At 37.7% G+C, this 18,187-nt stretch overlaps 1 protein-coding gene across 3 annotated transcripts in view; it reads left to right on the forward strand.

Moving 5' to 3' along the window:
- Positions 1 to 18,187, forward strand: part of zgc:154075 (uncharacterized protein LOC556929 homolog) — a 218,357-nt gene that overhangs the window by 108,450 nt on the left and 91,720 nt on the right. For all 3 annotated transcript variants that reach the window (XM_059952096.1, XM_059952095.1, XM_059952097.1), the window contains 4 exons: positions 1,210 to 1,266; positions 8,586 to 8,713; positions 11,906 to 11,960; positions 15,510 to 15,602. In XM_059952096.1, the coding sequence (XP_059808079.1) occupies positions 1,210 to 1,266; positions 8,586 to 8,713; positions 11,906 to 11,960; positions 15,510 to 15,602 (333 nt within the window). The remainder of the gene's footprint in view (positions 1 to 1,209; positions 1,267 to 8,585; positions 8,714 to 11,905; positions 11,961 to 15,509; positions 15,603 to 18,187) is intronic.

Raw genomic sequence — 18,187 nt, forward strand, 5'->3', positions numbered from 1 at the left:
ACAAAGTTGCTACTCCCAAATTCTTGTTCTCTACACCACTCCTTGGTTTCTGGATGCTCGTACCTCACCCTTTGTGCTGCTGCTCCTGGATTCCTGGAGCTGGGGTACCAACCTTGGACAAAGTGAACTTGGAAGAAATTGGAGTAGGAGAGAAATTTGGAAGGAAATGGGATTTGGTGAAGAGGTAGATGCTTTAGAGCAAATGTAATGTACATGAGGAAGGGAAGCAATGGTGATAGATGATTAGATGGTATAAATTAGAGAAAACGAAGTCCATGCAGATTTTGCAGATGATGGACTTAAAAAGACTCCTTGCAATATAGAATGATTTGGATTAATAAACAGTTTTGTCAAATGAAAGCAGGGCCATATTGTTTATTGTGCTCCTGATAAATCTCGCATTTACTGGCTGGTGCACGTCAGCCAATATCTGAAATGAAAAGCTGGTTAAATATTTAGTATGTGTAGCCTTGTACCAAAACAACAAAATGCAAGCTGGTTGGTCTTCCTGTAATATGTGCGGTATGTGTTTTTTGAGAACATTCATTTCACTTTTTATGGAAAGTCCCTTTGATTACAAAAGTAGTAATTTTTTATGCTCGGTTGGTGTGCTAAGTAAAGTATGATAATATATTTTGGCAATGCAGGTAACTTTAGTTAATTTGACTATTTAAGTTTTTCCTTATATTTGTGATTATGCTCTCCTTTATAAACAAACAGAACAGAACAGAGCAGGTTTGGGTAATTAGGAGTAATTTCATTTTGAGCAGATCTGCAAAGTAAAATGCAATGGCGGCCAGAAAGCCCCGAAGATTGCTTTTTTTTCTGTGTTTCAGTTCTCTGTGTGTTAAACCAGGCTATTTCCTGTGAAAGCCCAGTGCACATTTGAGTGACAAGATTATTTCTGGATAGTCTGTTCAATGTCTGAATTCTTAACTCTGCCCACTGAACCGCCCTCTTGCTTTTTAAAGTGGAATTTTCCATCATGCTCACAACAGAGAGAATAGAAGAAGGTCGAGGTCTGACTTGGATGTCAACATTGATGTGGAGGGGATTCACGAGCTGTGGTGTAGGGGCTTGCATAAATTTTGGAAGCTAATATGCATGCTAGGTTTTGATTGGATATTGCTGCAAGTGATATCAGTGGAAAAGTGGGTGCTGATTGCAAGATGCAAATCTACTGAATGATGTCATGGTCTATTTATGCAGGAGCTGCTAAGCCAGGGAGTGATAGGAGAAGTGGTCCACATCCAACATCTGGAACCTGTGAGTATTACTTAGTTCTTCATGAAAGGCTTTTATTTCCGCTTAGTGAGTTTTTTTTCATCAGTTAAAGGGACAGCCAGTCTTACTGAATTTAACAGCTTGCTGAATTTTATCGACAGAAAACTAAAAACTTAAGAGCCTACAAACTGAAAAAAAGACTTTAAGGAACAATACTGAATACTGGCAATTTTTTTTTAATAAAGGCTTACTGCGAGATACATTAATATCTTTGGAGATTTGCAAAACAACTTTAAAAGAAATATCTCACGTTTTTTTTGCTGCGATTTTTCCTTTCTCCCAGCTTCTTCCTACTTCCGTTGTACTATTCACAATACGATCAGTTTTTGCTTTTTTTTAACATTACTCTGTCTGCAGAACTGGATGTGGAGATTATGGCAAGAGCTGAACAGCATAAGTGAAGCATTTGTGAGGTGAAACTGAATGTTGGCTGCACCTGAACATTGGTTGCTAGTGATCTTGTCACAAGGTGTTGAACAGTGGAAAAAGAAACTGGTTGCAAACATCGGTAAGGCTGATATCTTTGTTAGAAGAAACATATGTACAGTGGGGACAGAATATTCTAAATTTTGTATACTCATTTGGGGGTTAATAGTACCATACTACCATTTTAAATGTATTTTAACAATCTTCTGGACAATTGGAACTTGCATTTAGAACCTAGTCTTTGCATTTCATCTAGTACACATTAATTTTAGTAATTGTTTTTAAAAATAGGCAAATTCTGAATTTTCTTTTCTCATTCCCCTAAAACATAAAGGATATTTAAATGTGTTGGTGGGTATTAATCTGTGTTAGAATAATCTATATAGTGACCATGACTGATGACAAGAAACAGTTTATTCTGCAAAATTGCATAAAGAATCAAAATTGTGTTTCTCACCTGATAGTATATTTCATTTTTCTGGAAATCTGAAAAATTTAAAATCAAAAATGTATCTGAATTGTTCAGTAGAGGTAATTCCTGATATATTATTATCTAATCTCTTTGGACGCAGCCCAAATGCTCTTAAATGATTTGTTTCAATATGGATCAATACTGATTAGATTTATTTCTGATCCTGAATACTGTACATGTGTTATTCTAAAATGGTATTTATTACTGCAGTTTGCGACAGGCTCTTTGTACTGGCTAATAATCAGGTTTTTATTTCATTTCACAAATTATTGAAAAAATTTTTGAAAATCAGGTAAAGTATGTCTCATCTGGGTTGGTGCTGGGGTGCATCTACATAGATTTCTTGCTCCTAATTAATTTCCAGCAGAATGTGAGTGTGTGTGTGCTGGTGTGGGATAGTCTCAGATTTGGCTGTGAAAGACTGAGTCTATTCCTGACACTTGAGGCTTGGGCTGATGTGATAACAGTGTGTGTGAGTGGTGTCTCAATATTGGTGTACAGCATTTCAATATTTCCAGTGTTATAGTGTGGGGGGGGCAACACCTTAATTTTGTTAAAATAAAATTGTTCTATTTCCCCTGAAAGTGAAAAAATAATGAGAACATTTGAGTTCTCATTTTAATTTCAAAATACACAGTATTATTAATCTTATTTCAAATCAAATCACTAAATTTACATTATATGAATATACTGTACTTCACATAAAGATTTATGCAAAGTGTTTCAGCAAACTGTTTTACAGGTTTGTATGTGAACAAATAAATACATACTTTAAAAACACTTGTGTAATGTGTAATCTTTCTTGTGTTTATAATGCATAGACTTCTTGTTTCTGTTTATTTGCAAAAACCCACTCATGTACACTCAATAATTGGAAATCAGAGCTAAGAATATGATGGCAAATGTTTAGAGTACTGTTGAAGTTATCATATCCCGATGAGGCTCAATCTGGAATACTGTGTACAGGCCTGCCCTTTCTCCCTACGGAGGGATACTTTTCTGATAATCAGAATGTAACAAAGATTTGCCATATTTGATTCCTGAGATGGGGCCTATACTTTCTGACATTTAGATAGATGAGAGGCTATCTCATGAAAACATAAAAAATTAATAGTTATTAACAGTATATATTTGGGGACGGTGTTTCTTTTGGCTGGGGCATTGAGAACCAAGGTCACATTACTACCATCTTGGACTCTCAGCTATGAAGAGGATTAAGATATATAGTTAGTGCAGAAAAGTGGCACTGTGCTGGTAGATTAGGCCTTGACATTGTTCAGTGGCTTATCCCTGTTTCTTGGGTTCAATTATGCACTTTCACTTATGTCACCAACAACTGGAGGTATTTCAACTCACTCTAACTCTGAGGTAGAATCCAGAACAATCATTTTCATAGAGGAGTGCATCAAGATTTTTGTGTTTGGTTCATTCACTCTATCTTGGTACATGTAATAATAATAAACCAATCAGCAATTGCTTTTTATTTCATTCTGGATCTTTGTATCCATGTTGTGTATGAACAGTTATATATCCCATCTAAGATCATTTATGTTTTAAAATTACCAAGTATTTTTGTAAGTTAAACTAATATGGTAACCATTTAGTTTTAGGTATAAATATCTCTTGATTTTCAATATCGAGCTATTCGTTTGAGAAGATAATCACATCATGCTCAAATTTGTCTGTTAATCAGTTTATATCATCTTCTAGCTATTGTTAAACATCAGAACACTTCAGCAAATATTTTGAAATTCACAACTCTTCCCTTTCTGTCCCACCATACCAACTAAAATGAGTTATTGTAAGCCTTTATTTAAGAAGAATCTTTTTGGATATTTTATGTGTAGTAAAACTCTGATAATCCATTGGCTGGCCATTTGGAAATCCTGACTGTTTGGCATCTGACTCATAAGATAATGTTTTTTCTTCTTTTATTCCATTCCTTAGAACCATATTTCATGCACTTTCCCACTCACCTGAGTCTAATTTTTCTATACTCCCTTTTTTACTCATTTATCATAATACAAGGTAACATCTTAGAGGAAAAAAAGTGTGTTCAAAGTGCATTAGAGTAATAAACAACATTGAATGATTTGGAAAATTTGTTAAGTATGGCACCATCAATGTTCCAAATGTGCTGCATCACTAGAGTCTTACTCTATTACTTGAGGATGTATACTGATCATAAATATCTCAGGTCTCAGGTCCTCTTCTACTGGTCTCCTAAATTTAAACAATCTCCCTTAGAAGAAAGTTGGCAGGTCAGCTTTTGTTTAACAATGCTCCTAAACTATGGAATTCGATACTTAAAACTATAAGGGATACAGTCACAGTTGAATCTCTTAAATGCCAGCTCAAAACCTACTTAATTAACCTTGCTTTTAACTAGCATAATTTTGTCTTTTCTTTTTATGTTTGCACTTTATCCCATTGTAAAGCACAAAGTAAAGATGTCCAGCATCTTCAAAATATGATGCCTCAACAGGTGGCATCCGTGATTAAGAACTCCCATCACCCAGGTCATGCCCTCTTCTCATTGATAGTATCTAGGAGCAGTTACAGGAGCATGAAGACACACACTTTAGGAATAGCTTCTTCCCCACTGCTGTCAGACTTCTGAATGGGCAATGAACCCATGTAACACTACCTCAATTTTTTTCTCTCTTTTTGCACTACTTATTTAATTCAATTTTTAAAATATAGTTCTTATTCTTCTTATGTATAGTTTTTTATTATTATGCATTCAATGTACTGCTGCCACATAACAATACATTTTATGACATATGCCAGTGATATTAAACCTGATTCCGAACTACATCATTTGTACGAAAAGTGCTCTATAAATAAGTTATTATTAAATAGTGTATAGATATTTTTATGAAATTAGTTAAGGGGGAATCAAACATTGGGTGAACTTCAAATAGTACCATGAACTCTGTACCATGTTCTTGTTGCTCTATGAAAGACTGAGCACAGTTTCTTATTTATAGGATGACAATTTTAGGATGCAGTACTCTGCAATTCACTGCTAATGTTGTTTGTGTAACAGTCCCATGCATGGAGTAGAACTCATCCATTGAAGCCCAAGAGTAAGGTCACAAACTCAGCTGCATGGTTTACCTTCAATAGAACTATCACTGCTGTAATGAATTAATGGTGCAGGATAGGGAATTTGTTGGACCAATCAAGAAATCACTGGTCTAAAGATTCGGTTAAGGGGTTGTTGAATTATTTTACAATACTTGAATAGGACAGATTGGAATGAACAACCTCTCTTGACCCTTTTTAAATGCCCCTGTGAAAATCTTTAATTACAAGACAAAATGTTAGTCAATAATCTTTCTTTCCCAGAACTCATTCCTGAGAAGCCTAATTGGCTGATAGTAAATAGCTGAGTGGGAAAGCAAATTATGAGGAGGGTACAAAGAGTCACGTAGATATAGATTAGTGTGTGGGCAAAAATTTAGCAGAGGGAGTACAATATGATGAAATTTGAAGTTATCTGCAAGTATGAGGAATGAAAAAACATAATATTTAAATGGAGAGAGACTATGCAATGCTCTGGATAGAAGGATTTGGGTATTGTACATGAAAACCAGAAGATTACTGTGCAAGTGTAGCAAGTAGCTAGGAAGGCAAATGGAACTTTAGCCTTTATTGCAAAAGTGATACAGTGGGGAAGTAGTGAAGTCTTGCTGACAGGATTTTGCTAAGACCACAACTGAACCAATCTGCACAGTTTTGGTAATTTTGTTCCTGGATGGATTAGAGGGAGTTCAGAAAAGACATATTATGCTGACTCTTGAAAAGTAAACATTATAATCGCTGCCAACTTGCAAGGAAAGATTTGGAAAATTAAGATTAAAGGACTTTTAGAAGAAAGAGGGTTTGTCTGACTGATACAAAAAAAGTAGCCAAATGTTCTTGACAGGGTGGATGCAGAGAGTTGATTCTTATGGGGAAATCTGGAACTAGGGAGCATAAGTTCACAACAAAGGGTTGCTCACTTCAGGCAGATGAGGAAAAATATTTTTGTTCTTGTGAATCTTTAGAAATTTCTATCCCAGAAAACCATGGAAGCTGTGACAGTATAGTTTTTGGACCGCAAAGATCTCAAGGGTAAGGGAAAAGTGAAGCTGCGCCAATATCAAATCAGCCATGAAACATGGTTACTGAGTAGTCTTATTCTCCGTGCTCTCACAAGTTGCTATATTTTCCAATCCGTAGTGGTATTTTATACGTAAGTGCCGTGCAGGGATTTGGTGGTCAAAGCACAGTAAAATGGTCAATTTTAAAAAAGAGTTAATCTTTTCTTTATAAATATAATCCAGAAGATACAAGCTTCTCAGTTATTGGTAGATTTCTGTACTCCACCTGAATGATCATTTTGCATCCAGAAGCCGCAACTCACAACCATACAGCATTGATGAGGAAAGGGGGAGCCAGTTGCATGAAAATTGCATCACTCACTCCTATGTAAAACCTTTTATATAAACCTTTAACTAAGATGTCAAACCCTCTCTTACCTATTTAAATAACAATGTTTTACACTGCAACTGTATATTTTAGAGCTAACCAATATTAAGGTAAAATATAGAAAAATAAGTCAAGGGAATGGCTACTTATCATCATATGAAGTGCCAAATCTTCACAAAGGACATTGTTGCTGATCAACCTACAACCAAACTGCCTTTGTATATAGATGTAAATAAATTAAAAATGTCTATTCATATCTATTCTTATCCAACATAGATGGAAGAAATGCAGTGGGGTTTATGAACTACAATTGAAACCAATTGTAAACATGTGCAAGTGACTAAGACAGGCTACAGTGCAGTAGACCAATGGGAGATAGTGCATGAACACACCACAGCAAATTCAAATTTATGGTTTTAAATAAAATGAAATTGCTTAATGTTCTTCGAAATGTTTAGCCAGTGGCATGAATATTCAGATACTGTGCATAATTACCAGGCAAATGAAAGCTACTGTACTGTATTTAACAAGCCACAGGGAAGGAAGTTATTTTGTTCATATGAAAGTCACATGAAATTATAGCAACATCATTGCTGCACTGGCAAATTAATATAGGCTGAAAATCAAATTTGAAATTTTATGCTCTATCTTGTTCAGTGCCTTTGTTTTCTAGAATTCTTGTGAATAGTTTTCTACACACACTTTCACTTTCTTTATAACCTTTCACTTACTTGCCTTTTACACACCGCACTTCCTTTCCTTTTCATCCTCCATCATTTGGTTATATTTTTATACTGAAGTTGTCTCTTTCTTTAATCTTTGTTGGTTTTCTGTCCTTTTCCTTTTATGGCCAGTGCATTTGTTCGTTAGCACAGAGAGCAATTCCCAATACGCCAATGTACTGGTAGAATTCCCAATACACAAATTCTCGCTTATAGAACATAGAACAGTACAGCACAGTACAGGCCCTTCGGCCCACAATGTTGTGCCGACCCTCAAACCCTGCCTCCCATATAATCCCCTACCTTAAATTCCTCCATATACCTGTCTAGTAGTCTCTTAAACTTCACTAGTGTATCTGCCTCCACCACTGACTCAGGCAGTGCATTCCACACACCAACCACTCTCTAAGTGAAAAATCTTCCTCTAATATCCCCCTTGAACTTCCCTCCCCTTACCTTGAAGCCATGTCCTCTTGTACTGAGCAGTGGTGCCCTAGGGAAGAGGTGCTGGCTGTCCACTCTATCTACTCCTCTTACTATCTTGTACACCTCTATCATGTCTCCTCTCATCCTCCTTTTCTCCCAGGAGTAAAGCCCTAGCTCCCTTAATCTCTGATCATAATCCATACTCTCTAAACCAGGCAGCATCCTGATAAATCTCCTCTGTACCCTTTCCAATGCTTCCACATCCTTATTATATGTACCCATGAATGCTAAGTGTGAACGGAGACCAAATCCATGACTCCATGTGCCTTTTCTTGTCTGATTTCCATAAATTAATACTTCAAAAATTTCCTGCAGCCCTGTTTGTGGAGCACCTCCAGTAAGATTTGTCGAATGGAACTGTACTGTCCTGTAGGAGGTTTTTTGTTTCATGGCAACTTTTGGGAACAGCTAATCAATTAATCCCTATGAGGATGCCTGACTCCAGTAGCTTTTAAAATGCTTTTCAAAATCCAGGGCTTGTTCAGTTTTTAGTTACAATGTTAAACTTGTGCATTATTTTACCTTTCTGTTGACATGAGCTATCTTCTGTTTTGTTCTTAAGTGTGATCAGCAGATCTGATTTGGGTTCCTATTAATCACATAATATTACTTTGTAGTTAGTATAGATCCATTAAGAAACTAAGAACTTACCCTTCATTTAGTACTTCAACAGTGTTTTACTAAAGTGAGAGTGAATGGTTTTATTTCCTGTATTCTAGGTTGGTTTTTATCACTTTGCACACTCATTTGTGCGAGGGAACTGGAGAAATGAGCAGGAGAGCACCTTCTCACTAATGGCTAAATCTTGCCATGACATTGACATCATCAACAGCCTGATCGAGAAAAGGTGAAATATTTGCAAAAGAATGCATTTAAAAACATTTATACTGCTGCACACACTACTTGAAATGAGGGGGAGAAACCCAGTTTCACTTGTTTTACTGAGTTAGCTGAGTCTAGTTTCACCCCTACCTTACCTCCCACCCGATCCTCGGGGAGTGTTCCTCCTGCTGATCATTATTAAAACAAAACAGCTGCGAGAAAAACACATGATTGAACTTTGGTTGGAGAACAAGACCAAGCACAGCAGTGATGTTTTTCATGAAACAACTTGCCAATAGTGAGTAAACGGAATCAGATGTGATGAATGATCAGTTCCTGGGAACATTTATTTCTGGTGGGAAAACGGAAGCTGCCCAAACACAGTATCTGTGGAATAAAGTCATCAAGTACAGAAAGAAAATATTTCTTATTCTTTTAAGCACAGCAACAATCCATTTTACTCCAAGAAAAGTTGTTTAATTTCTGGTTGCAGTATATATAGAATCCAAATCTCAAATACATTATTTGCTGTGAAAACGATTGGACCTTTCTACTTTTCTGTGATTGCTCATTATATTTTTAATATCAATAATTATTTTCAATAATCAAATAAGAAAACTTAGAAAATAAATAATAGCTTTTGTAATAATAGATATTAGGTTTTACACCCTGGTTTGGAGAAACATTGTCTCATTTCTATATACATTGTATGGTTATATACATTATATACATGTATGCAGTTAAATGACAATAAACTTGACTTAATCTGTATTTTCTTTTGAAAGTATGATTTGTTCACTCTACAGAATGTGGGACTCATGGCATTTATTGCCCGTCCCCAATTTCACTTGATCCACCAACTTGAACTTGCAGATCTTCTGGTGAAAGCACTCCCACAGCACTGTTGGCAGGGAAGTTAATAGATTTAGGCCCACTGATGATGAAGGAACAGCAGTATATCGTCAGGGTAATGTGTGCCTTGAAGGGGAAGCTGAGACGGTGATGTTTCCATGTGGCTGTAGCCTTTGATCTTTGTGGATAGAAGATGTGAGTTTGGCAGTTACTGTCAGACTTGCCTAGATGAGGAATGTAGTTCATTTTGGTCGAGATTGCAGCTACAGTAAACCATTGTTAGAGCCAATGAATGGTAAGGGCCACAAATGGGATGCTTATAAGGAGGGCTGGTTTGATTTGGATGGCACTTACTTTCTCGAGTACTGCTGGATCCTGGAGTTCCTGTTGGATCGCCCAGGGCTGTGTCATGAGCCCCCTCCTCTACTCCCTATACACCCATGACCATGTTGCCATGCACAGCTCCAATCTGCTGATCAAATTTGTGGATGACACATCATTGATAGGCCTTATTTCCAACTATGATGAGACAGCCTACAGAGGAAAAGTCATTGTCCTGACACAGTGGTGCCAAGAAAACAACCTCTCCCTCAAAGTCAAAAAAACAAAGGAATTGATCATGGATTACAGGAGGAATGAAGACAGGCTAGCCCCTATTGACATCAATGGGACTGTAGTTGAGAGGGTGAGTAATTCAAGTTCCTCGGTATACATGTCACTGAGGATCTCACCTGATAGAAGTAAGGCTGTTCATGAAGTAGCTGAAGTTTAGGATGCTGCCCTGAGGAACGCATAGTGTGTTTAGATCTGGGATGATTGGCCTTCAACAAAAACAACCATTTTCCTTCATGAAAGATTCAAGCCCATTTATTTAATTTAATTTCGAGATATAATGTGGAACAGATCCTTCCAGCCAAGTAAACTGCTCCACCAGCAACCCATCTATCTAATGACAAGATAAAATACAATGACCAATTAACCTACTAACCGGTACATCTTTGGACTGAGGGAGGAAACCAGAACACCAGAAGGAAACCCACACATCATGGAGAGAACATTACAGACGGCGCTAGAATTAAAACTCCAAATGCTGTGCTACTGTGATGCCCAAAGTGCATGTCCATTAACTTCAATTTAATGCTTAATGCCATGCTCAGCTGAAGGAGCATTTGTTTTATGTTGATGTCTAGGACAGTTACTATCACATCTGACTAGGATACAGTTCTTTGTTTCATGTTTGGCTCAATTCCAGTCACTTTAGTAGTGATTGAGAGTAGAATGATTGGATAGTAATTGGCCAGATTGGATTTGTCCTGCTTTTTGTGAACAGGTCCTGCTTCCTGGACAGATATACACATTGTTGGACAGTGCCATAATAGAACAGCTTGAGCAGACACATTGCTATGGCTTTGATGGTTGGTTCAATTGTCTTTTGCTATATTTGGTGCCCTCAGCCATTTCTTTATATCATGTGGAGTGAATCAAGTTTTTGCAGACTAGTTTCTAGGAGGAAGTCAAGACATTTAACTCATCACTCCTGGGTGAACATATTTATGAATGTTTCAGCCCTGTCTTCAGCACTCATGTGCTAGGCCCATTACCTGGAAGATAAAGATATTCTTGGAGCTTTGTTTTCTCTCTCACTGAATGTTTAGTCATCGAATACTCTGGACTTTGAATACCATTCATTACTGGATGTGATAGGACTGCACTGGTTTGATCTGATCTGCTCATCGTTGTAGGATTGCTCAGTTCCGTCTGTTGTATACTGGTTTTGCTGTTTGACTTGAATGTAGGCTCTCATACATGCCCATCAAGATGTCTTCTCTCTCACAACTCCTCCTTGATTTTTAAGTTCGAAGATTATTTCACAGTAGCCAATCAGCCTACCAGCATGTCTATGGAATGTGGGAGGACATAGAGAGAACATGCGAAAGTTCCCCATTAGCACCTGAGATCAGGTTTGAACCCAAATCCTTGTAGCTGTGAGGCAGCAACAATAACTGCATTTTTATAGGCAAGACAGTAAAATATCCATTTAAGGATATTGGACCTATTGTGTTTTTAATAATAGTTTTATATAAATTTTGACCTGCTACCAGTTCTTCATTATTATCATTTTTAATTAATTAATTTATATTCAGTCAGTCAAGAAATGTTGGCACTGTCAATGATCCCCACATCTTATAAATGAATAATGAAAAATAATTCAAGCTGCCATAGTGGAATTTGAACTCATGTTTACCTGAATTATTGATTTACATCACTGGATTTGGCAGAACACTGAAAATGGGGTGTGTGGAGTGAAAATACAATGCTCCATTTCTTTAATATGCTTAATTACACATCTTATTTTCCTCTTAAGGTGCATCAAGGTTTCATCATTTGGATCTCTCTCACATTTTACCAAAGAAAATAAGGTTAGTAGTAATTTTAAAACTTTTATCAATTAGCACATCAGTTTCTCATACACCTAAGACGTATAGCCTGATAAAAGATGATGAAAGCTTATAGTATGGAAGAAACCATTTGGCATGTATCTATGGTGCAATTCTTTAGGAATCCCATAGCTTCCTATCTTCTTCTGCTTGAAGTGTTCCTGCTATTCATATACACCGTGTGTTGGATAAACTTATCCAATAGAATACAGTGTTAGAGATGGGAAGCTTTCAGTTGGCTGATTTAATGAGGATCAGTAATTAGGGCAGTTCACAAAAACAGTAATTAAATTTGGGTACTCATGTTCATGTAACTTAATCAGTGTAAAACAAGAGTTTCTGCAGATGCTGGAAATCCAGAGTGCAACACTCAAAATGTTTTAAGGGTTCAGCAGGTCAGTCAACATTTATGGAAATTAATAAACAGTTAACATTTTGGGCCAAGAACCTTCATCAGAACTTTGTACTCATGTTTCTGGATGAAAGGAATAGGGCAGCTTGACTGAATTAACTCTGTCTGAATTTATATTATTTGTGAACCAGAATATATAAATATGAATCCGAAAGTATCCAAGCAGGCATTGCATGGCATTTGTGCCTCAATCAAGATCATTTGACTTACTACAAATTGTGGAAGTGTGAATGTGAGGTTTGTACACACATTCTTATCTGTGCTCCTTGTAAGTAAGCTTAACGGTGTCGTCTTTCTTCAAGACGATTGTTGAAATGTTGCTAGCTGCAGGTGAATATACACAAAAGAAGATCAACAGAGGTCGGCTGAGTCAAAGTAGTGAACCCAAGCCAAGTCAGAGGAGGCACCTCTAATAACACTGATCTTTCCATTTTCTTTCATTTGCTGATCTGAATTCCAAGAGTCGCTTTCATTCTGGGCTGAAGGCACACTTGGTTGAATACTCTCTTTCAATTGTAGTTTAGCTCATTGAAGTGATGTGCAATATTGAAAGCTGGATCTATACAGTGACAATATGACAGTTTTTAAAGGGGAGGGAATATACATTATTTAATCTACACATGTTGGAGCTATTTCTTTCATTGAAACATTATAATATTTTAATGTTTCTTCTTTTTGATGTCAAGTCAAATCAAGTTCATTGTCATCTGTACAAGTACATTTATGCACAGGTGCAATGAAAAACTTACTTGCAGTGGCATCACAGACACATTGCATCACTTAAGCAGCATTTGCAAGAAAAACAAATAATACACAATTTTTTATGGGAGATAAACACAATGAGAACTACAAAATAGTCAAATTTAGTACAAAGTAATTATACTGTTGCTGAACTCTAGTTACTAAGGTTTTGCCAGTTGGTTTAAGAACTGAATGGTTGAAGGGAGGCAAGTATTCTTTAACTTGATGTAGGACTTGGGCTTTTCCACGTCCTGCCCAATGGTGGCTATGAGTAGATAGCATGGCCCAGATGGTAGACATCTTTGATAGTAGATGGTGCCTTCTTGGAACAACACCTCCTGTAGATACTGTCAAAGGTGGCGAGTGATGGGCAGAGTCCACTGCTCTCTGCAGCTTCTTACATTCTTGCTGTACCAGAACATGATACAACCAGTTCAGGATACTATCAACAGGACACCGTAATCGTTTGTTAGTGTTTGGTGATAAGCCAAGCCTCCTTAATCTCCTTGGGTAAAGATGTAAGAAAAGTAAGAAAGTAAACATCTCTTTGAATCAATGACAACCTTCTTCCATTCCAGTTATGGTTGTGGAAAATGTTTTTGCATGAATTCTTTTAATGTAACATACCAGCAGCACACAAATTTTTTCAGAGGGATTTCATGGGGTCCACTGGCAGGGAGTCCAGAGACAACTGGAGATTGCACAGATTTAGCAGAAGTGTATGTGTTATGTCTGTGTGCACGTATTGTATGTGCATGCATGAACGCATACCTAGATATCTTGTCCTAACATTTTGTCAGCCCCTCCTCTCTTATAGCTGTTCCTTGATTCTGCCTTTTTAAAATCTTATCTTCCTCAGTCTTCCTGCTTTTGTTCCCCCTTCTCAATATCTTACCTCACCCATAATAGAAGCTACAGATGACTTAATGTAGGGATAAAGTACAACAGATGCCGTGTGGCTAATATATATTGTTTTTAATCTCATCTTTATGTCATTTTACTCTCTATGAAAGCCTTCTACTGCAAATCCCAAATCTCTTTATACTCTATATTCAAAATTAAGTATTTGTTTGTCATGTTCATGCCACAAGTGTGTGTATTGGTTGTTTTTTCTCCCTTATAGGAGGCATCACAGCTGATTCCAGTGTTGTTGACAACCTTCGTCTGCATTTGCACTTATTTGCACTTACAACACAGGAGTAAATCATTCAGACCATTAGGCTCATGACAGCCTACAGCAGAGTAGCTGCATCCGTTTTACACCTCTTTTTTGGTTACCTCTAGTTCTGCAACCCATTGAAACTTTTTACCAATTCCCTGACTTTTCAACAAGTCTCTGATTAACAATAAAAATGCATCTTTTTTTTTGTTTACTTATCCATCAGTGATGGTGCAAGTTACAGTGTGTCTAGAGCTAAGTCAGCAGAGACCTTACATTGCAGTTTGGATCTTTTGCTTCTACACAGATCTGAGAAACTGTGAATTGTTATCAGGTAGACTTGAAAATTAAGGGCAATTTATGAACTACAAATTCCACTGTTCCTAAGGAAGTCGAACGTGTTGTGGTGATAGAACTGACCTTGCACATTTTGTACATTCAAAGCAATTTCCTCTTGAGGATTATGGTCGAGAATAAAGAGACAGGGACTTGGTAGCAGAAAGGAAATCGGGTGGAATGAGGTATCTTGGTAGGACCAGAATAGGGGGCTAGTAAGATCACCTGAAGGGTGATCAGAGGTAAGACTGGAGGTCTGGGGCTGAAGATAATCAGGGATAGATTTTTTTTCCTTTTCTGGAAAAAGTTAAGGGTTAGTTAGATGTGTGCTCATGATTGAGTGAGGGTTAGGTGAGGGATTTGATTGCAGATACAATCTGAGATCCAGTATGCGTGGATTGGTCAGACAAATGAGTGACAGCAGTGGCTGCTGGCTGTGAACACTAACAATTCAAATAATAGAAACTAGAGAGAAGAAAGTGAATGCTTTAGATTTCACAGTAGAAGATCAGTTAAGGTTCCATTGTAACTAATACCAAAACAGCTCTTCTGTTAATGCTTGCTTCCGTGTGAGTTGCCTGTGCCATTTGCAAGCTTATTTGCTTATGCATTTTGCATATTGTTTGACATCATTAGATGTGCCTGTGGGCCTGTGAGTGCAAACAAAATATGCAGGGAAAGCTTGGATTGAAGTTAATCAACTAGCTATGCACAAGCCACGTTATTTTATATAAAATTCACTTATTTGGTGTAAAAAAAATATTGCATTATGCAAGGAAGTATATTTAACCATGTTCTAGTATTGCTGAATTATATACTGTTAACTTGTTATGTAAGTGAAGGTAAAATCATTATAAGCTAACACTTTCTCCTTTTTATCAAGCCTCAGGGTGCTGCTTCCAGATGCTTGAATTGTGCTGTGGAGCAGAACTGTCCATATTCTGCCAAGAAGCTCTACCTGGAAGGTGTCAAGAATGTGAGTAGATCCTCCCATAAGTACATGTGATAATGGAGACACCTCCAGATCATCCAAGCATGTTAATCATTTGAAGGACTTCCTGTGTTATTTCTGCAGGTGTAAAAGAGCTTTCACAATGGAATTGTTCTGGGACTGTACCTTCTCTGATTCTTTAACATTTTCAATAATTACTGATTGGCTAACTGAAAACATGGTTATACATAGCAAATAGTATACATGAAACTAACAGGGGCCACAAGCAGAGGGCACAGAATTTCTGTAAGATCAGCAGGAAGAATGGGGACAATGCACATGAGTCATTGAAGTTCACAGTCTGCATGAGGAAATCACTTTGAAACTTGGATGCCAAACCCTCTTCTTTCCCAGCACTATTCCCCCACCACAGATTCTTACAATCATTCACTTAAAATTGCACAATCCCTGGTTGTTCAGTGTCAATCCATGTCTGCATTCTGCACAAATTAAAAGCTTACTTGCCAAGCATTAACCAAAAATGTGCAAGACCTGAATGCGGAGTCAAAGAATAATATTTATTTGAGTAAAAATAACAGAAACTTAACAATCTAACATTGTACTGTGCATTTAGGCAGTAATATGCATTTTCCGAGAAGTCCTGCATGACTAATCCATGTGGCTACTGCTTAGGTAGAAGCAGTTGCTTCACATTGCTGTGATAGCTGAGATGTTGTTGGCTAATGCACTCTGTATTTTGACCACCATTGTATACGGTGGGAGCATTTTAGTCAGAATCCACACTTCCTTGTCCCTCTATTTTAATGGGATGACTTGTGCAAATAGCTATTCCCTTCATAGATCACAATATCATTCCAAAGATCTCCAACAACATGCCATTCGTACTTGAATTCCGATAGTCTCTCTGGAACTTGTGTGAGGAAGCAGGTTAAACCTGTAGTATAGTTCTTGCTTAAGGCACCTAAATATAACTATCTGAGCCAGTGAGTCCTAGATATGAGTTCTTAGTGTTCTCAGAGTAGGTGACATTTGGGAAGGCAGAGTAGTTATGTTTGTTTTGCGACAGGTCTTTAGCAATGAATTAAAACTGTAAATTTCATATGTTGAACAGAAGGATGGAGAGCATGTAATTGCCTAGGGATGAGGTTACTTGTCAGTAATGACTGAATAGATGAGGATATACATGGACAGGTGGATTAATGTAATTATGAGGCAGGTTGTTTGAGGAGAGATATGTGACAGTAATATTAAGTGGGCAAACTAAAGGGGTCAGAGTGCGTCAGGATGTAGCTGAATGTGTCACTACACACACCTTTGTTAATATGATGAAGTCACTGAATTCTTTTTGCATTGGATCAAGGATCTGAGGAGATCACCTTTCTCCAGTGGTGGTTTCTAATCATGCTTTCTTTGTAAAACTGGTAGATTCTTCTTCCTTTCCGCTGATAGTTTTTTTTAGTGTTAGGAAGTTGAAAGTTGATCTTTGTTTCTCTTGTGCAAAACACAATGGCATCTGCTCTCTGTAAGTTTAACCAGGTATTCCTGGACGAGTCATTTTTGCGCCAAGGATGTAATCTCCATGCCAATATCACAGAGGATTATGCCACTGCAATGCTTCGTCATCTTTAGTTACTTCTGGCACAATCTGATATTCCCAGAGTGTCAGACTAGGGCTTCTATCAGATAAATTCATCCGTAAGACCATAAGACATAGGAGAAAAACTAGGCCACTCAGCCCATCGAGTCTGCTCTGCCATTCCATCATGGCTGATCCTGGATCTCGCTCAACTCCACACACCTGCCTTCTCGTCATATCCTTCGACCGATCAGGAAACGATCAACTTCTGCCTTAAATATAGCCACGGACTTGGCCTCCACCACAGTCTGTGGTAGAGCATTCCACAGATTCACTACTCTGTCTAAAAAAATTCCACCTTATCTCTGTTCTAAAAGGTCGTCATCCCTCAATTTTGAGGCTATGCCCTCTAGTTCTGGATACCCCACTAAAGGAAATATCCTCTCCACATCCACCCTATCTAGTCCTTTCAACATTCGGTAGGTTCCAATGAGATCCCCCTGCATTCTTCAAGTCCTATGAGGACAGGCCCAAAGCTGCCAAACACTCTTCATTTGTTAATCCCTGCGTTCCCAGAATCATCTTCATGAACCTCCTTTGGACTCTTTCCAGTGACAACACATCCTTTCTGATATATGCAGCCCAAAACTGTTGGCAGTACTCCAAGTGCAGCCTGACTAGTATCTGAGCATTATCTGAGCAACACACACAAAATGTTGGAGGAACTCAGCAGGCCAGTTAGTATTTATGGAAAAAATACAGTCAGCCTGAAATGTCAACTGCACTTTTTTCCATAGATGATGCCTGGCCTGCTGAATTCCTCCAGCATTTTGTTTTTGTTGCTCAGATTTCCAGCATCTGCAGACTTTCTCTTGTTCAGCATTATCTGCTTGCTTTTATATTCTATTCTCCTTGAAATAAGTGCCAACAGTGCATTTGTGTTCTTTACCACAAACTCAACCTGTAAATTAACCTACCGGGTGTCTTGCACGCATGAGGACTCTGAAGACCCTCTGCACCTCTGATGTTTGAA

This window comes from Hypanus sabinus, chromosome 27 (genome assembly GCF_030144855.1).
Source record: "Hypanus sabinus isolate sHypSab1 chromosome 27, sHypSab1.hap1, whole genome shotgun sequence".
In the NCBI taxonomy this organism is placed as follows: Eukaryota; Metazoa; Chordata; class Chondrichthyes; order Myliobatiformes; family Dasyatidae; genus Hypanus; species Hypanus sabinus.